Genomic DNA, 21,050 nt, shown 5'->3' on the forward strand with positions numbered 1-21,050 from the left:
TAGGAAACACATGGTTAAGTGTAGGGAGTAAAACTGATGGCAGTCTAAATTTTAAGATTTTTGGAGCTCTTTGTTCAGTGGATCAGATGTTTTGAAGCTCTGTGTCTATCTACCACCACTACTGTTTTCTGTTTATTTGTTACTGACTGTGGCAGGACACCTCTGCCTCTGTTTCACTTTATGTTGCTGGTAAATAATATGGTTGTAGTAGTAGGCTAAAGTCAAATTATTTAGTTTGCACTAATTAAAGGGGCAGAGCTTTAAGAGACATTTTAGCTTTTATATTTTATAAGATATATTTTTTGTAAGAACCACAATTAATAAATATATTTCAGTGAATAACTTATTGTTCAAATCTGTATATAAATATGTACATAAAGTGTTGTAATTATATTGTAAAATGGATGGATGGATGGATGGATGGATGGACGTTTAAAACAAAACTGTTATTATTAATTAGTAAGTATACATTTTTTTAGCCTTTTTAGAGAAAATCATATCATTGTAGTAAATTATGCAAATTGCTTGATGATGTCATGGTGACCACGCCCATGGCCATGCCCCCACCGCCACAGGTATCTTGGCAGTTTATGGGAAACACTGGTGTCACAGTGGCTTACACTTGCATCGCATCTCATAAGCTTGACAACACACTGTGTCCAATATTTTCACAAAGATAAAATAAGTCATATTTTTGGTTCATTTAATAGTTAAAACAAGTTTACATTATTGCAATCAGTTGATAAAACATTGTCCTTTACAATTATAAAAGCTTTTTACAAAAATATACTACTCTGCTTGCATGTCAGCAGACTGGGGTAGATCCTGCTGAAATCCTATGTATTGAATGAATAGAGAATCGTTTTTAATCGGGAAAAAATCGTTTCTGAATCGAGAATCGTGTTGAATTGAAAAAAAAATTCGATTTTGAATAGAATATATATATTTTCAGTGTAGAGTTTACATGTTCTCCTGTGACTGCGTGGATTCCCTGCAGGTACCCTGGCTTCCTCCCACCTCCAAAGACATGCACCTGGCGATCGGTTGATCGCCCCGCGATGAGGTGGCGACTTGTCTAGGGTGCAGCTAGAATAGGCTTCAGCAAACCCGAGAGGGACAAGCGGTAGAAAATGGATTGATGGATGGACAACGAATATAGGTTTTTATCATCTTAAGAATATAGCCAGAGTTTGCCCAATTCTCTCTCAGGGCAACAAAGAGACGCTAATGCATACTTTTATAACAAGTCGTATAGATTATTGTAACGCCCTGCTTTCTGGTCTTTCTAAAATGGTTATTGCACCTTTACAACTACTTCAAAATTCAGCGGCACATGTCCCGACAAAGCCCAGAAGACGGGCTCATATTACACCAGTTTTAAAATCTCTGCATTGGCTCCCCATGTTTTTCAGGATCAATTTTAAGGTTCTTCATATGGTTGATAAATGTTTCTGTGGTATTAGGCCTTCCTATCTTTCAGATTTGCTTTTACCCTACAAACATTTGTGGGCCCTGAGATCCTACTGCACTTATCTCCTAATTATTCCAAAAGTCAGGACACAAAGTCACAGGATGGCATCTTTCCACTATTATGGCCCCCGTCTGGAACAGCTTGCCGGAGGACCTCAGGGCTGCGGAGAAGGTTCATGTTTTTACGAGCATGCTTAAAACCCACCTTTTTGATTTGGCTTTTACCTAATATTTATTAACTTTATTGAAGTCATTCGTACTTTACTTTTTATCTTATTAGTTATGCAAGATTTTATTTTGTTCTATTGATTTATTATATATTTACTGTATATTTATTTGTAATTTTTTTTAATCTTTATATGTCTTACTTGGATTTTATTCTTTCTCTCTACTCATGGTTCTTACAATTTTACAGGTATTATTAGGTATTATTACTTTTACTTTCCAACGTTTTTCAGAGGGAGCCATCTGCATCATGGGTTATCGGCCGTTCTGTGGGGGCGTTTTGTGTCAGCGTCCTGTTGGCCATGGTCTGATTACCTCCTGGTGCAGATGGCTCCTGTGATAGTGTTTACTAACATGTATCTTCTGTACTCAGCCATGCATTTATTTGTACATACAGTATATGTTCATATGTTTGTTATTTGTGTGCATGTGTGCGATAAGGGGGGGATCTGAGCCATCGGGGTATTGTTTTTAAGTCTGTAAAGCACTTTGCATTGCATTTGTTTCATGTATGAAAAGTGCTTTATAAATAAAGTTTGGGGGACCACTTTGATTAAATGTGTATATTATAAGTTTTGAAAACCAATCCATCCATCCATTTTCTACCGCTTGTCCCTTTTGGGGTCACGGGGGGTTCTGGACCCTATCTCAGCTACAATCGGACGGAAGGCAGGGTACACCCTGGACAAGTCGCCACCTCATCGCAGGGCCAACACAGACAGACAAACAACATTCACACCCACATTCACACACTAGGGCCAATTTAGTGTTGCCAATCAACCTATCCCCAGGTGCATGTCTTTGGAGGTGGGAGGAAGCCGGAGTACCCGGAAGAACCCACGCAGTCACGGGGAGAACATGCAAACTCCACACAGAAAGATCCCGAGCCCAGGATTGAACTCAGGACTACTCAGGACCTTCGTATTGTGAGGCACATGCACTAACCCCTGTTCCACCAATCCAATATGGGTAAATATAAGCTATGGCTAATCTATCTGAAAAGAACATTCACATTTTAGCCGGTCATAAAGTCAATTATTGAAATATTTAATAAGATAATATTTAATTTATATTTTTTCATATATATTAAAAACTAGCTGCTGGTCACAAATGGCCTCTAGGCCGCACCTTGGACATATATCTGTTAGGGGTGTGGGGAAAACAATTGCGATTCTCACGTTGTGCGATTCAGAATCGATTCTCTTTTTTTTTAAATCGATTTGAAAAAAAAAAGAATGTATTTATTTTTTAATATTTTTTTTATTTATTTTTTTAATTAATCCTCTATCCTATATCTATACAGTAAGACATTTCTACTGAGTCATAAATTATCCTTCTAACATTATCTCTAATAAAATATCCATCCATCCATCTTCTTCCGCTTATCCGAGGTCGGGTCGCGGGGGCAGCAGCTTAAGCAGGGAAGCCCAGACTTCCCTCTCCCCAGCCACTTCGTCCAGCTCCTCCCGGGGGATCCCGAGGCGTTCCCAGGCCAGCCGGGAGACATAGTCTTCCCAACGTGTCCTGGGTCTTCCCCGTGGCCTCCTACCGGTCGGACGTGCCCTAAACACCTCCCTAGGGAGGCGTTCGGGTGGCATCCTGACCAGATGCCCGAACCACCTCATCTGGCTCCTCTCGATGTGGAGGAGCAGCGGCTTTACTTTGAGTTTCCCCCGGATGGCAGAGCTTCTCACCCTATCTCTAAGGGAGAGCCCCGCCACCCGGCGGAGGAAACTCATTTCGGCCGCTTGTACCTGTGATCTTGTCCTTTCGGTCATAACCCAAAGCTCATGACCATAGGTGAGGATGGGAACGTAGATCGACCGGTAAATTGAGAGCTTTGCCTTCCGGCTCAGTTCCTTCTTCACCACAACGGATCGATACAGCGTCCGCATTACTGAAGACGCCGCACCGATCCGCCTGTCGATCTCACGATCCACTCTTCCCTCACTCGTGAACAAGACTCCGAGGTACTTGAACTCCTCCACTTGGGGCAGGGTCTCCTCCGCAACCCGGAGATGGCACTCCACCCTTTTCCGGGCGAGAACCATAGATTCGGACTTGGAGGTGCTGATTCTCATCCCAGTCGCTTCACACTCAGCTGCGAACCGATCCAGCGAGAGCTGAAGATCCTGGCCAGATGAAGCCATCAGGACCACATCATCTGCAAAAAGCAGAGACCTAATCCTGCAGCCACCAAATCAGATCCCCTCAACGCCTTGACTGCGCCTAGAAATTCTGTCCATAAAAGTTATGAACAGAATCGGTGACAAAGGGCAGCCTTGGCGGAGTCCAACCCTCACTGGAAACGTGTCCGACTTACTGCCGGCAATGCGGACCAAACTCTGGCACTGATCATACAGGGAGCGGACCGCCACAATCAGACAGACCGATACCCCATAGTCTCTGAGCACTCCCCACAGGACTTCCAGAGGGACACGGTCGAATGCCTTCTCCAAGTCCACAAAACACATGTAGACTGGTTGGGCAAACTCCCTCTAATAAAATATTTCATGCATATTATCTCACACAAACAATCATATTTTAGGTTATATATCGATGACAAAGCTTGCCATAGTTGTTTCATATCAGTGGGCGTTTCGATCCAAGTACAGATATTATCCATACCAAGGTAGTAGCTGATCAATACGAGTGTTCAGTTGTGATGTACGTTTATTGTCACAAAAATCGGGGTTTTTTTGGTCAAACATAATATTCATTAACTGTTATGTTGTTTAAAAACTCATGGAGTGGTCCTTAGATGTAGGACTTTGGAGACAAAAAAGCCAATAATAGTTTTTACTTTTGCTTATTTATTTTGCACTTTATAATGCTCCAAAACTTTTAATGAAACAAATGGGAATAATTTTACCTGGTCAATTTTGTTACATTGCCTTATATTATTCTTAAATGTGTTTATTCTAGAGCATTATTCACAAATAAAAGACAAAAATCACAAAGTGTTTAACATTTTCTTGAACAATGTCCAAGTAAATTGTATCGGCAATACTGCATTTATATGTATTGATAGCAAAAAGTGTAGTATCGCCTACCTATGCTGTTTTGCTAACAACAAGCAAAGATATAAGCTACGGCTAGCTACGAGCATCGTGTCCACTTCAGACAATGTCTCATTTGTCATTACCCAGCGTATTTACAAGTGAAACTAGAAAAGGGTCACGAACTATAAAGAGTGCACAAAAAAATCCAAAATTGAAAACACGGAAGCACAGTCGGACCGCTTTCCGGTAACTTTATCGGCGGACAAAACGTTGTATGTATCGGCTTAGAAAGTTGACCGTTTCAACACTTGCGCACAGCACACTTTAGTGACATTAAAAGCCGGACAGACACGAAAATTCGCCCCTCAAGCTGTCTCTTAGTCTTAATGGTGACATTGGTGCTATTAACCGGTGGGGATTTAAATAGCCTTTAAGACGAGACACAAGTGACGTCCATCCGTGCAGAAGAGCTTAGCAGGAGCTAGCATAGTTAGCTTAGCTTAGCGGCTAACATCCCAGACGGCTAACTAGCTAGCGAGCTAATGGCCAAATGAACAATCACGTTGTGTGTGAGGTCGGGGTATCAAAAATGTAAAAAGCCGCCTCACCTCCCACTCGATACATGTTGGCCGCCATCCTTTAGTAACCAGGGTCAAAATGGGCTCCAGGGTAATCCCCCACTTGGACAGAAAAAGGTCGACGGGGATCTATTTTATTCCTTCATTTAGAGACGCCCCCGCCGTGAAACAAAGCCGGCTCCGGGCACAGCAGTGGCGGGTAAAAAAAAGTTGAAAGTTTCCGTTAGCGGTGCTCCAAAGGGCCTCCCCTGAGCATTGGATTGTCTCCCCGTTGTGTGACCTTCTTGCCCGAGTTCTCACGCAGTCGTTCACGCACAGCCCGCCTGTCTCTTTACTCCACTCTTCCTCCCATCCTCCGCTCCCAGCTTCATCCTCCTCTTCTTCACCTCTGCTCGCCGAGCACACTAGTCTCAATACTAGCTGGGCTTCGGGCGGCCTGCTCGTCATCTTCGGAAATGTTCGTCAAGTTCCGGAAATGAACGAGCTGGTCAAAGAAGCGGTATGTTATGTTGTAAGACAACACTTATGAACTTGCTGGAAGGCTCTTAAACAGCAGTATAGTACAACATAATTGTTACATTAACAATCGGTAAAGACCTTAAAGGAAGGAATTATAACCAATATCAAAATTGTTAAACTAGAGCAAACGTTGAAATCTAGAGCATGTTGGGGCCATTTATCATTTTCAAAACCGATACAATATATATATATATATATATATATGTATATATATATATATATATATATATATATATATATATATATATATATATATATATATATATATATATATATATATATATGTATATATATATATATATATATATATATATATATATATATATATATATATATATATATATATATATATATATATATATATATATATATATATATATATATATATATTTCACCTTTAAGCCCCCACCCCAAGTTTGGTTGGTCCCGGGGACTCGGAACGTCTTAGTCATAAAAATGTTAAAAATAAATACAAAAATATATTAAAACATTTTTATTCAACGTTTAACTCCCAAGATCAGTGATTCTTAAAATGGGATATGTGGTATGCCAAATAATCACTTAATTAAATATTCAACCACAGTGTTACTGTGCAAACTGTGGTAACTGTGTGTTTTATTCTTATTGTAATATTTTTCTATTTTGTTTCCATTTATACCCCCATTATCTACTTTTTAAATTCGATCTCAATTCTGTACACTGCTGCTGGAATTTTAATGTTCCTGAGGGAACTCTCCTGAAGGAATCAATAAAGTACTATCTATCTATCTAATGTTATAGTGGCCAAAAATATTAAATATACTTGGTAAATATAACCCAGTGGTTCTTAACCTGGGTTCCATCGAACCCTAGGGGTTCGGTGAGTCGGCCTCAGGGGTTCAGCGGAGGTCAAAACACACCCGACTCATCGTGTAAATACAAACTTCTCCCTATCGGCGTATTACGGATACGGCAATAGCTGACTGGTTTGCAGGTGTGTAATTTGTTGTGAGTTTATGCACTGTGTTGGTTTTGTTGTTTGAACAAGGTGATGTTCATGCAGGGTTCATTTTATGCACCAGTAAAAAAAACATGGTAACACTTTAGTATGGGGAACATATTCACCATTAATTAGTTGCTTATTAACATGCAAATTAGTAACATATTGGCTCTTAACTAGTCATTATTAAGTACTTATTAATGCCTTATTCGGCATGGCCTTATTATAACCCTAACCCTCTAACCCTGACTCTAACCAAATAACTCTAAATTAAGTCTTTGTTACTTAGAATATGTTCCCCAAGTGTTACCAAAAAAAAAACATTTAACTTTGTCTTGAATTTAAAAAAAACAACATTGTATTTTTCACTAAAGAAGGGTTCGGTGAATGCGCATATAAAACTAGTGGGTTTCGGTACCTCCAACAAGGTTAAGAATCACTGATATAACCTCTGACTTGTTTTAGTAAGTATTTAGACCTATTGTGCTACTGTATTTTAATGTTGGTCATTAACACCAAGTACAAATGAGGTGTTACTTGGTGAAACAAGTTTGAAAACCACTGCTTCAGGTCTATCTGTCAAAATGAAGTTAAAAGTTAAAGTCCCAACGATAGTCACATACACACTAGGTGTGGTGAAATGATCCTCTGCATTTGACCCATCCTCATGTTCGCCCCCTGGGAGGTGAGGGGAGCAGTGAGCAGCAGCGGTGGCCGCGCTCGGGAATCATTTTGGTGATTTAACCCCCAATTCCAACCCTTGATGTTGAGTGCCAAGCAGGGAGGCAATGAGTCCCATTTGTATAGTCTTTGGTATGACTCGGCCAGGGTTTGAACTCACAACCTTCCAGTTTCAGGGCGGACACTAAAGTTGTTTCTACTATGTTTTATGCCGTATTTGTCAAAACCCTGTTTTTATGGTAAAAACACAAACTATGCAATATTTTTCCTCAAAAATGTTCAAAGTGGAATGTTTGATGTGAAGTAATTGGAGCCCGAAAACAGGTCAATAATTCATAACAATGGTTTTAATTTATTATTATATTTCAGCAATGAGTAAAAAAAAAAAAGCATCACTCAAATTCTTGGCGATCCAAAGAGGCCCCACTTAAAAAGTGTTGAAAATAAGTATTTTTTAAACTTTCAATGCTTAAGTCTCTATAGCAACTTCCGATCTGTCGATTATAAGTTTTTTTTATTATGTTTGCCATATTTTTTGGGGTTTGTTTTGCTCTTTTTTTCAAAGAAAACCTTTAGTTTTTTTACATGTCAAACACACAAAATATGCAATATTTTCTCCTAATATATTTCAATGTGAAATATTTGATGTGAAGTAATTGGAGCTTTGAACTGGTCAACAACTCACAACAACATTGGTTTTTATTCCATATTCTTTTTGAGCAATGACGGCTTTAAAGAAAAAAAAACAGCCTACATAGCTGCTTTGTGTTATTAGTCAAAATTGCAAATTTTTCTTGTTACAGCTCACCTGTATGCTCTTTTATTTCCACTTTTTTTATCTTGTGTTTTGATAGTATTTTTAGAATTTGCAGCGGGCCATCAAAACATTAGGTGCAGGCCGCAAATGGCCCCCGCGACACACTGTGGACACCCCTACACTGGAGTGTGTCAATACATGTTATACATTTACGAAGTATAAGCTTGTTTTTAAACAGTTTGGACTACGTTTTAAAGGCACATTTGTCCAGTTGCTATTTTAGGGTCAGCTCCACATCACTTTTGTGATGCAACACTGCCTACTAGCGACTCCAGAGGCACAATGCAACATTTCACTGAATACTTAAAAACTCTGCCCTCTGCGGCCTACAGTGAGAACCGCCTTGATGTATTTTTTGTCACAGTGTACACCTTCTATACAGAATAAAATTAAAGGAATTAAAGTGGGCACGGACACATTTTGTGTAATAAAGGTACAAAAACAGTCCTACGAAAGACAATATAAGCTAAGCTATTTTAACAAAACAAACCTTTTAGTTTTTGATGTTATAGTTGTCAAAGCAAATTAGTGTAGTATCTAATAATATATCTCATTGATAATGAATTTATTTTATTTTCAGAAAGTGCTGAGGGCCAAACGGGCTGCGGGCCAAAAATGACGCCCGGGCCACACTTTGGACACCACTGTTGTAAGCATAAAGGCAGCCTACAGCCAACAAATAGTTTAACACATACAACATAGTAGCAATATAGTAAACCCACATCAATTACAGTGTCATACACCACCACAGAGCATTATAAAAACCCAGGAATGTTCTCTTAATAGTCACATTTTGCATTTAGTTTTAGTTTCACCAGCATTTTATATAGGTGTTAGTCCTGGGATGTTAGTCCTTCTCCACATGTGACAGTTGTCCAATGGCTTCATGTATGCCGCTCTACTTCTGCTTTTAATTACTGCTGTCATTCTTTAGCTGCTGCTGGAAGGTTCAGAAGAGGCGGTGGAGGAGGAAGAGTTCGGCCGGATCACCCTCCATTGGAAAATGCTCATGTCCTTGCCACCCATGGAGAGCAGGTGGGAGTCGCAGTGGGTGAAGCGCACGTTGGTGACGTGGCTGCCGTGGCCCTCGTACTTGTGACTGGGTGCCTGGAGAGGGCAGATAACGATGGCATGAAGGGGGATACAGAAAAAAGCACAAAGGCTACTATTACAGTCAGACTATTTTTGGTGTTATAATGAAAGGGAAGTAATGTACTGTATTGCATGGTGTAATGAAAGATGTCTGACACTAGGGGCACTAGTTCTGGGACAAGAGGCAGGGGTGTCAAAGCATCTCCTGAAACTCAAAGGAGGTGGGAGAAAGGGCATTCCGATATTTTTTAAATGGTAAAAAGGTTAATCCAATTTATGATAATACGTTATATATAAAACAACCTGAATATTATTTTTGTGTAAAACTGATAAAGCATATGTTATTACCATAATACAAGTGCAGTAGCTGGGTTGCAATCACATGACATAGCAGGGGTTTCAAATGTACGGCCCAAGGGCCGAATCAGGCCCGCGAACAGGTTTTATCTGGCCCGTGGGATGATTTTGCAAAGTATAAAAATTAACCTGAAATTTTAGAAAAAAAGAAACAGCTGTTCTAAATGTGTCCACTGGATGTCGCAATATCAATTATTTGTATATTTGTAGATCATGGGTGTCAAACTGGGGCAGCACGGTGGTACAGGGGTTAGTGCATGTGCCTCACAATACGAAGGTCGTGAGTTCAATCCCGGGCTCGGGATCTTTCTGTGTGGAGTTTGCATGTTCTCCCCGTGACTGCGTGGGTTCCCTCCGGGTACTCCGGCTTCCTCCCACCTCCAAAAACATGCACCTGGGGATAGGTTGATTGGCAACACTAAATTGGCCCTAGTGTGTGAATGTGAGTGTGAATGTTGTCTGTCTGTCTGTGTTGGCCCTGCGATGAGGTGGCGACTTGTCCAGGGTGTACCCCGCCTTCCGCCCGAATGCAGCTGAGATAGGCTCCAGCACCCCCCGCGACCCCAAAAAGGGACAAGCGGTAGAAAATGGATGGATGGGTGTCAAACTGTGTAATTTTACTTGGCCCTTGAGGCGATATCAAATTAACACTAGAGCTGGCCCGTCGCAGTAATCGGCGGTGCCGCGGTAACACCGCATTCACCGCTAATTCTCATAATTGACTAATCTCATACTTGACAACCCTTCCGGGAGACTCAAAATTTTCAGTGCCCCTCCCGAAAATCTTCATCCAGTCCAACGAGTGCTGGCCCAGTCACAGGGATATGTGCGGCTTCTGCACGCACACACAAGTGAATGCAACGCATACTTATCAACAGCGATACAGGTTACACTGAGGGTGGCGATATAAACAACTTTAACACTATTAGAAATATACGCCACACTGTGAATCCACACCAAACAAGAATGACAAACACATTTCGGGAGAACATCCGCACCGTAACACAACATAAACACAACAGAACAAATACCCACAACCCTATGCAGCAAAGGGTTCGGCCGTGACAGCACGTAATTCAGGAAATATTTAGGCACCGTCCATCCACCTGTCGAGGACGAAATAGGAGAGAGAAAGGAACAGACTTGCTCTACTTTTGTTGACCGCTTTACTACACACATTATTTTTGATCATAACATTTACATTTAACTTTGTTAAAATCACCTCAACTGCACTCTGGATCTCAGCATATTTCATCAGTAACAGTGCCTTATTCAAACTTGGAACTAATCCATGCTCACATCTCAGCGACCACTCAGAATGTGGTCGCAACAATGTCGATGCCAGTTAGCCAGCCACAGTAAGCGGTTGTCGACATAACCGAAATGAGTCATTGCTTGCACATTTACTTGTGACTTTGACCCGAGACACAAGAAGAATGGGCGATAGTAAAAAACATTTTGATGGTGTTGTTGACATACTGTAGTTTCCAACCATTTTTGCAGGTTCATATTTAGATTGTTCTGTTATCATATGATATTTTACAATCGTATCCAACAGAACTGCTGCAGTAATATCGGTGTACCACAATGACAATAAAAGGCAACATGCTCAAATCTTCCTTCTGGTGGCTAGCAATTTAAAATAGAAAAAAATTAAATGTGTGCATTTTGTTAGTTGCTGTGGTAGAATCCAGGGCCCATATTCCTAAAGATTCTAAGAATACTCTCCTAACGGAAAGGGGCTGTTTGCAACATTGACACAGAAGCCATAAGGGCGCCAACTTTCCAATGTATTTTACACAGTATATCCCGCCCTCTTACGGTAGGCTGACCATATTCTGAAATCCCAAAAAGAGGACACATATATGCGTGCCAAGGCGGGCAGCACGTCAAGGCCGGGACTAGGTGAAAATTTGCCAATGATACTCGAACTTGCTTTATAAATAATATATTTATTTAAATAAAGCATTTTTTCTCCTCTGTTGACAGCAGCGTTGGCGCTAGGAATTTTCAAAATGGGGTCCCACTTTTTTGTAAGCGTTTTGAAAAAAAATTATAAACGTATGCATTATCCTGTTATATCTCACATTCTATATTGTGTTTTGGAAATAGGTTGTCATAAACGTTACTTAAATCATTAAAAAAAATAATTAAAAAAAGAAAACAAATTTGTATACATATGTAAATGTATTCAGTTATAAACATTCATTCACTTTCTTCTTTCATTCATGGATCTGAACTTTACCACTGCTGGTAGTTTTTTCTATGTTTTTATTTAATAAGTTGTAGGTGTATTTATTTCAGTATAAAAGTGTAAAAGGTGTTTTGCTTCGGTCATGAAATGATGATAATGGTGTGCCAGGGCATACATACATTTTATATTTAATGCTTAAATCTCTGGAGTCTACATCAACTTCAGATCTATCCCTCATTTCAAAATGTTTTAGTTTTTTTTATGTTGTTTTTTTGTTTGTTTGTTTTCCGCCCTTTTTGTCAAACAAAACTATGTTTTTAATGGCAAACACACAAAATATGCAAAATCTTCCACCAAAAATATTTTTCAAAGTGGAATATTTGATGTGACGTAATCGGAACCTTGGAGGTCAATAATTCATAATAACATTGATTTTGATTCAATATTATGTTTTGAGCAATGACAGTTTGAAAGAAAAAAAAAACAGCTTTGTTTTAATTAGTCAACATTGCAACTTTTTCTAAACTACATTTCACTGTTAAGCTTTTTTATTTCACTTTTGTTATATTTTTGTTTATTTTAATAGTATTTTTAGAATGTGCCGTGCGCCTTTAAAACATTAGCTGTGGGCTGCAAATGGCCTCCAGGGCACACCTTTGACACCTCTGCTATAAATAATAAAAAATTAAATCTGATAAATCTATGGATAAAAAGCAGAGCCTGGCGACGCATGCGCGTTTAAACACGGTGTACAAAGATTTGATGAGTTGGTCGACATAGACAGGTTGTTGACTTAAGTAGGACCTACTTAACTGTGTTCCAGTGTAGACAGCCTGCATCTGAGCTTTGTGTTATAGACAGAGGTGGGTAGTAACGCGTTACATTTACGCCGTTACATTTACTTAGTTATTTTTGGGAAAAAATTCACTTCTGTGAGTATTTTTGATGTAACACACTGGAGTCATTTTGTGAAGAAGAAACGCCACTTTTACTCCGTTACATGAAATTTGTTTCCGATCGTTACATATGTTTATATCATAATTATTTATATTCTATTGATTAAGGCTTGCGAAGACAAACTCATTTTTCAGCCAGCCTTCTTCCGGCAGGCACTGTCACGTGACTCTGTTTCGTCCAATAACCCTTAAGAAATAGCTTCTAAATAATTAAGAAGTTACTCACAAGTTACTCAATATTTGAGTATTTTTGTCATGGAATACTTACTTATTCTAATTATTTTGATGACTACTTTTACTTGAGTCATACTATTCTAAAGTACTCTTACTTGAGTACAATTTTTAGGGACTCTACCCACCTCTGGTTATAGGTAACAAAGTATTATAAATATTTTATTTATTTTATTGCCATTTTATGTAATTATTTTCTTGTCTATTATGTTTAAAAATCACCTGGTTATGTTAAATCCCAACTTTATAACTATTAGCGCGGCATGTACATTACCTTAGGTTTGGGACAAGGGTACTTGAAGAGATGGACTTTGCAGAAGTCGTCGGCCACCGCCACCACGCTCTCGCTGTGAGAGCGACACAGCGCGTTTATGTCGGTGCCGTCAGAGCCCTCCAACCACACACCTGCAACAGAATAACAAAAGGTCACTTTCAACTCGTTCACAGCAGTGCCTCTCCTCCTGTTTGATCTCTAACCCATGACATGGAAGCCCAGAACGCAGGTGTAGGAGGCCCATTCCCTGTCTTTGCTCTCAAAGCGATTCCTCAACAATTTGCAGCCTGCAGCAATGTCCCCTGATGGAGAGAATGCAACACTTGCATTATTTAACATACACCACAATGACACTGCACTAACATGCACTTAAATGCAAGTGACGTCACTTACAGTAGAGGATCTCGTAGTCGCCTGAATTCGACATAATGTACCCCCCATCTTTGGACCAATCCAAGTGAGTTATGAAGCTGGAGTGGCCCTGACGAGATAAACATCAACGTATCACAGTAGTATGCTACGTTCAGCTAATTTTTTTAAATGCGATTACTTTTGGGTTGATCATGATTAATCACAGTTTAATTACTTACTTGCATTATTTAAATCACTTTAAAAAAGATCCCAATATTTGGACACTAATGCAATTTTATTGTCAGAATGTCATCCAGTAACATTTTTTAAATGTTTTACTTAAATGCAGGTCATTTATTGGCTCAAAACTATTGGAGGTAACAGTTTTATCTAAAGTCCCGTTGGGGTGTATTTTGAAGGGAAATTTGCCAGTGAGCACACCAGTCAGAGTCTCCTCACTCATCTTTGCACTGATATATGCACTGATCTCATCACTGACCTTATGACAACTCGCGCCTTATTTCAGGTAACTATCTGCAGTTCACGTAGAGGAGCATGTACGGTCAAAATAGATTGTGTTATTAACTTGTGTATGCGATAATTTTGTTGTGACATGAGTTAACTCGTTATTTTTGACAGCCCTAATATTATAATAATATTAGAATAATATTTGAAAAAAACAAACACCATTAAAAACACAAGCAGACACCAAAACAAATCATCAAATTTGTTTTGATCTGCCCCTTAAGTCATCCTGCAGCTACAAAATTATACAATAATATTGCTGAATAGATTAAATGTCTATTTTTTTTGACAGTTCGAATATGTTGACACGCACACAGACGGAACATTCTCTCTCTCAATTGTCTGTCTTTGCCGATCGATCGCCTCCTTTCTCACAGCTATTTCTGTGTAACTGTACCAGTTTGCATGAACATTTCAGGCGTGTGACCGCAGAACAGTTTTAGCCTTGATAAACCACATTGCGAACGCAAAATAATTATATTATATACATACATATATATATATATATATATATATATATATATATATATACATATATATGCAAACTTTTATTAGATCTGGCCACCAGTCTTTTCAGTGCATTCACACTGAGAAGTATTTAAAAGTGCACAGTAACAGACAGTACACAGTACTTATTGAAATGTACTGATGGAAGTATTCCATTTGAAACCCAGCAACATATGTGCTAGCAAATAATATACAACAAAAATACAATAAAATAAAATGTGTAATTAACCACAATTAAAAATATGATGTCGCTTACATTGCATCTCCCAAAGCGAGTGTAGAGCCGACCATTTTCTGTCACATTGTAGATGTAGATAAAGTTGTCATGTGAGCCCACAGCCAGACAGCTGCCATCTGCAAACATGTTTTATAATACTGCAAAGTAGTTTGGACTTTTGTCCGACGAGCTAATGGGTGAGTGTCTTACCAGGAGAGTACCTCATGACGGACAGCTGCTCGTTCCCGTCAACAAAATCAGCAATGACCGCTCTCGTCAGCATGTCCAGGACCACCCATCTGTTGGTGGCGACAGTAAAGCCAAGCCACACTTAGCAATCATTTTAATTAACACAGCTTTTACTGCCCGAACATGTTTGCCCAAGCTACCTTCCTGTGCTGAGGCCAACTGAAACCACTGATCCATTTGGACAGAAATCAGCACACAATCCATAGTCCTGAAGAACATACAGGACCACATTGTCTTGCAATACAGGCTTTTTATGTACAGCAAAAAAATGTGTTGCAAACCTCGAGGGTGATGGACCAGTCCAGCTTGTGTTCCTCAGTGTTCCATACACACACCTGCCTGTCATGGCCACAGGAGAGGAAGACGTTGATGGAAGGATGTGTCGCCAGTCCCCACATCTCGTCCACATGACCCTGAGAGATGAGCAGAGACAAGCTAGTCTTGTTAGCTGAACATTCGGTCAAAAGTACAAAGTGAGGTGATGTGCGTACTTGCACAACGGCCACAAATCCCTCAGAGAAGGTGCCTCTGAGGATGGCGTTTCTTGTTGTTCCCACTAACACTTCCTCGCCGTCCATATCAGCAATGGTGCGGGCCGCACCGAAGTTCTCTGGAATCTGGACAAAACAGTTTTAATTAATTCTGTTAACATACTGAAACAATTAATTATGTCAGGGACATTTTGAGTAATTTTCCTAAAAGGCTAATCCAACATTTTCTATACCGCTTATCCTCATTAAGGGGATCACAAGTAAACTGGAGCCTATCCCAGCTGATTTTGGGCGAGAGGCTAGACTGGTCAGTTAAAGTTAAAGTACCAATGATTGTCACACACACTAGGTGTGGTGAAATTTGTCCTCTGCATTTGACCCATTCCCTTGTTCACCGCCTGGGAGGTGAGGGGAGCAGTGAGCAGCAGTGGTGGCGGTGCCCGGGATTCATTTTGGTGATTTAACCCCCAATTCCAACCCTTGATGCTGAGTGCCAAGCAGGGTGGTAATGGGTCCCATTTTTATAGTCTTTGGTATGACTGGTTTGAACTCACAACCTACCGATCTCAGGGCGGACACTCTAACCACTAGGCCACTGAGTAGGTTAGTCGCCAGGCAATCAAATCTAACATGGATATGCTAATAATTTAGAGATAAAACTGCAAATCAATTACATTTTTCAAACGTTCTAATAGGGTGCAAGACAAACAGTATTATTTGTGTTATATGTGCCAACATTTACATTTGTTCTCGCTACATTATGCTTTTTTTGTTTTTTCTCCCTCCATTTTTGCTTTAAATGTTTTAAATACTTTTACAAATTAGTCCCGAACGTTTGTGCTGCAAAAATTTTGTTAGTGCCATTACGTTTTTTAAGGTATTCTAAAATACATTTTTGGACTAGTGATGTCATCCAGCCCCACCACCTTGTCCAAATCACCCCAAACTTGTTTCATTCGTTTGTGTTACTTTTTTGCTGCGAAATGTTATTTTATTTATTTAACTATTGTTGTAGTTTTTAAGTAATTAACGTTTAAACCCCCCCCCCCCCCCCGCCCCCCCCACACACACACACATCAACAGATTATGACTAATAATCCACTCCATATAACGTTAACATAAAAACTATAACAGTCCAAAATATATACAAACCAGCACAAATGTAGCACAAATGATTGGGACAAGTTTGGGGAGATTTGAACAAGGTGTGGGGGCCCCCTTCACACAGGTGAATCACAAAACGTTAATAAGTATAAAAGTTTGACAAACACATTTGCAGCACAAACGTAGCACAAATTAATAGAACAAGTTTGGGGTGATTTGGACAAGGTGAGGGAGCTGGATGACATCACTAGTCAGAAAGTTTATTTTAGAATAGATTAAAAACCGTAACAGCACAAATGAACAAACATTTTTGCAGCACAAACGTAGCACAAACGATTGGGACCAGTTTGGGGGGAGTCAACTTCACACAGGTTTTATTTTATTGTAATTTTCAGGTTCACCTCACACTCTCGCTCGGGCGCAAGGTCGGCGCTCCAGCGGATGATCTTGCGGTCTTTGCTCCCACCACTTAACACAGCACCGCCCTGCAGGAGGCATAGGGTAAACACGCTCCCTTCGTGTGCTTTGGTCTGTCGCATAATCTGGAAGGTTTCTAGAAATGTGGGCAAAAGCAGACACAAAGTGTTGTGTGAATGAAGTAAAAACACATAATTGGCAACACATCCATCCATTTTCTTCCATTTCGTCAAGTCTGGGTAGTGGGGTAGGCTTCTCAGTAATTTCCTGGTCTTTGGCCACTTCTTCACCCTTTCCCAGCCTTCAGTTGTAATGATTAAATGGATATTAGGTCCAGTACTGACCTTTGGCTCCTTTGCCAAGAGTTTTGATATCTGCGGCAGACTTTCCCCACGTCAGGATGTTTCCCTCCGAATCTCCAGTCAGAACCTCACCAGTCAGGCTAAACACAAAGCACTGGATAAACTTGGGCTTCTTGTATTTCTGAAAACAAAACAACACCTTTCTTAGTTCCATTGGAACAATTAATTTAATTTCACTTCTGTTTGCGCTCTGACTTCTGCATTTATCTTACGCGCAAACACACCGTTAGAAAAGTGAAAGTGACGTAAAGGGCGCCTTACTCCAAAGATGCCTTGCTTCTTGGTAAACTGGCCCGAGCTCAGAGTCCAGAAGTGGACGTGGGATTTACCACAGGTGATGATGTTGGTGCTGTCAGCAGGGTGGAACTCAACGGCAAACACTGCCTCGTTGGTGGTCTTCAAAGACAACAACAAAAATGAGCCGACAATGAAACAAAGCTCCGCATTGACACCAAATATCATGTGAGGACAAATATAAGCTTTTCCTCTGGGGGCAGCTGTTATGATAACCCATAATGCTGGTTTATATAGAGAACACACAAACCTTCAAGTTATTACATCACAAATATTGAAATCATGCACAAAGCAAACATCAACTTGCTTCCCAATGGTGTACAACACTATTAACTGCCATAAAAGACAGAGACAGGAAATACTCTGAATACCAAAAATGTAAAACAGAAGTAGATAAACAACCCAATAATATCAACCTCAAATTACTCCTTTCAACTCTCAAAAAGCAATGCAATAAATTAAGAAATAAGTCAACCAACCTGACTAAATCCTTTAAAAAAAATTACATTAACAACAAAATAGAGGAAAACACAAATAAGCCACGTGAGCTCTGGAAAATTCTGCTGAATGCCTAAAATGAGCAAAATAAAAAAATATTACATGTTAATATGAATGTGCCTGTTACTACATTACATACTGTATATAGTTACAGTGTGTATATTGTTGATGTAAGTGTTTGGAATTTTTTAAAGCGCTTTATAGGCGGAATAGAGTGACTTCAACAGGCTCCATTGTGAGCTGACTTTTGCTCTCATTTATTTACTATTTAGAATGCATAAAATAAGAAAAACCTGTGTGCGCTTGTCTTACATAAGGATTGTGAATGATATGCAAAAGTGCAGTTCCCCTTTAACATAGCACATGCTAAGCACAGAAAGTAAACAACCTAGCAGTAGAAGCTGAGACATTGAAAAAAGGTTGGATTAAAAAAAGTCTAATTCTTCTCATTCCTTTTCTGACATGTGATGTACCTCAATGTAACTTTGTTAAGCATGTTGCACATCAAGTAAAGCATTACCATCGCCAAGCACAAGGCTGCAGGTCTACTATGTTTCCTACATTATTTCATGTTGTTGCAGCTGGCCAAAGAAAACTTCTATTAAGTCTTAATGAAGCTTTCAGCATGTCTGGCAGATGTTTCTCGCCATGTTGCAAGATGTACGCTACATTCAAACACAAAAAGCTCATTCATGCACATTCTGTAAGGTGGCATATGTACTATCCCAAAGCGATCCAAAGGGGAGGGGCGGGTATAATTATCTTGTTCCACTCGGACCATCCTGTATGTTTATACACTGGGTCAGCGCTGGGTCGTCCAGAACCAAGCTGCCTTTTTGCACGGAAATAAAACGTATGTTCTTCTTCTAGACATGAAATCACGTTGCAACAGAGAACATAGCAGTTTGCTTCCACTTTTCTCTTCTACCTTGACCTCCGCTTGCTTGGTGCCTTTGGTGCAGTCCCATACAGACAACATGTGTTCATTGGAGTCATCAATCACACAAAGGAAAACACCAGAATCCTGAAAACAAAACAAAAGATGTGTATACTAAGGTTACATCATTAAGGTGATTGACTAAAAGCTGCAAATGTGTTTATTTAGTCATGTATGGTTGGAAAATCAAGGTATTTGATCTGTTTGAAAGTTTAGCTCCTTACAGACATATGGACTGTCCAGAATAGTTTTGTTCGGTTTATTGTAGCACAGAGAGAGATAATGTAGCACAAATTCAGAATAAATAACAGTAAATAAATGTTTTAAATCAATTTGTATTTGATTGAGTAAAACAAGTATTTGATCCCCTAATAATAAGCAGGCATTTTGACCCCCACAAACCACTCATGTGGATATGAAGCACACAAATTAGTCCTGCTCCTTTAGAAACATACTCTCAACTCATTAAGTGGACAAGTCAACTGTCACAGAAACCGTCTCTTTCGTTTAAACCTTTCCAACATCACAAGAGGTAAGACCAAAGAGTTGTTAATGAACAAGTGTAGAACTGCACAAGACTGGAATAGACTACACGACCATCAACAAAAAGCTTTTTGAGAATGAGATTACTATTAACGTAGTTATTCATAAATTGAAGAAGTACAGGATAACAATCAATCGCCTTCACTCTGGACTAGAGGCTGACATTTTTGTGGGGATTCCATGTGTCATGAGATTCTCATGGAAATCATGCAGGATTGGAGTAGGTTTTCTACAAATAATCACATGACTGGGACCATACAAGATTTAGCAGGAGCAGACAGGAGTGGGAACCACATAATAGGTTAAAGAAGCAATGACAGGCGCTGCCATTTTGTAGTTTATATTATATATCATAATAATATAATGTGATTCCTACATGTAGGTGCACTTCATGTGTATATATAATGTACTTTATTTAGTGTGCTTAGTTTTACAGTGACTTTATTGTGAAGAATATCAACAAAACACCTGAAGTATTTTTTGTCAAATCTACCGGTAATTCAAAGGACTGTTTATATATTTGGAAAACTAAATTGCAACATTCAGTGAGGGCAGAATAAAGTGTACCCTGTGTTACCTTTTACAATAAGCAACAGTTGAAACTGAATTGAACAAAGAGAGCACTGTCTACCAAGCCAAATTATTTGTGTTAAAGCTGATTGTGATTGTGATGATATAAGATTTTTTTTTTAAAATATTAATATAATTAATGGTATTATTAATAACTAATACCACTAATATGTGTTTTTGAATATACATAAAACATTTGTTTAGCCTTTTTAAAGAAAATATATGCATCCTTGCAAATCAAAATTATTATGTCATATATACGGTGATGTCATATTAACCACCCCCCTAGCCACTTCCCCACCAGGAAAACCTGATGGAGGTGAAAAAATTATACTTTGGGCTTTTCTTCTACTAAAATCCCTTCTGAGATGTTCGCAACCATGCAGGCCAACTTGCAAGAAACATCTGACCTATATGCTTGCTAACAAGGGTTTCTCCACCAAATACTCAGTCATGTTTTATTAGGATTAAATACTTACTGTATTTCCTTCATTCAAAAACAATGTTTTTATTTTTTCAGGATGATTTTGTTTTTTCATTCTGTCTCTGTTACAATAAAACTACCATTTAGATCCTGCACTGTGCCTATCCTACAAAATCAGAGGGGGTA

The 21,050-nt window shown here is 39.3% G+C and overlaps 2 protein-coding genes across 4 annotated transcripts in view; both read right to left on the bottom strand.

Annotated features, from left to right (window-relative positions):
• mta2 (metastasis associated 1 family, member 2) overlaps nucleotides 1-5,681 on the bottom strand; it is a 32,621-nt gene extending 26,940 nt beyond the window's left edge. The window contains exon 1 of the mRNA XM_062065023.1: nucleotides 5,306-5,681. Within this exon, the coding sequence (XP_061921007.1) occupies nucleotides 5,306-5,333 (28 nt within the window). The 5' untranslated portion in view covers nucleotides 5,334-5,681. The remainder of the gene's footprint in view (nucleotides 1-5,305) is intronic.
• Nucleotides 5,682-7,880: 2,199 nt separating this feature from the next.
• The window catches only part of eml3 (EMAP like 3), a 36,470-nt gene continuing 23,300 nt past the window's right edge, over nucleotides 7,881-21,050 (bottom strand). For all 3 annotated transcript variants that reach the window (XM_062065024.1, XM_062065025.1, XM_062065026.1), the window contains 13 exons: nucleotides 19,319-19,414; nucleotides 17,860-17,994; nucleotides 17,581-17,719; nucleotides 17,221-17,372; nucleotides 15,716-15,841; nucleotides 15,506-15,637; nucleotides 15,365-15,432; nucleotides 15,186-15,274; nucleotides 15,015-15,112; nucleotides 13,769-13,856; nucleotides 13,579-13,677; nucleotides 13,376-13,506; nucleotides 7,881-9,378 (listed from right to left, as the gene is read on the bottom strand). In XM_062065024.1, the coding sequence (XP_061921008.1) occupies nucleotides 9,202-9,378; nucleotides 13,376-13,506; nucleotides 13,579-13,677; nucleotides 13,769-13,856; nucleotides 15,015-15,112; nucleotides 15,186-15,274; nucleotides 15,365-15,432; nucleotides 15,506-15,637; nucleotides 15,716-15,841; nucleotides 17,221-17,372; nucleotides 17,581-17,719; nucleotides 17,860-17,994; nucleotides 19,319-19,414 (1,530 nt within the window). In that variant the 3' untranslated portion in view covers nucleotides 7,881-9,201. The remainder of the gene's footprint in view (nucleotides 9,379-13,375; nucleotides 13,507-13,578; nucleotides 13,678-13,768; nucleotides 13,857-15,014; nucleotides 15,113-15,185; nucleotides 15,275-15,364; nucleotides 15,433-15,505; nucleotides 15,638-15,715; nucleotides 15,842-17,220; nucleotides 17,373-17,580; nucleotides 17,720-17,859; nucleotides 17,995-19,318; nucleotides 19,415-21,050) is intronic.

The sequence above is a fragment of the Entelurus aequoreus genome, linkage group LG12 (assembly GCF_033978785.1).
Source record: "Entelurus aequoreus isolate RoL-2023_Sb linkage group LG12, RoL_Eaeq_v1.1, whole genome shotgun sequence".
Classification (NCBI taxonomy): Eukaryota; Metazoa; Chordata; class Actinopteri; order Syngnathiformes; family Syngnathidae; genus Entelurus; species Entelurus aequoreus.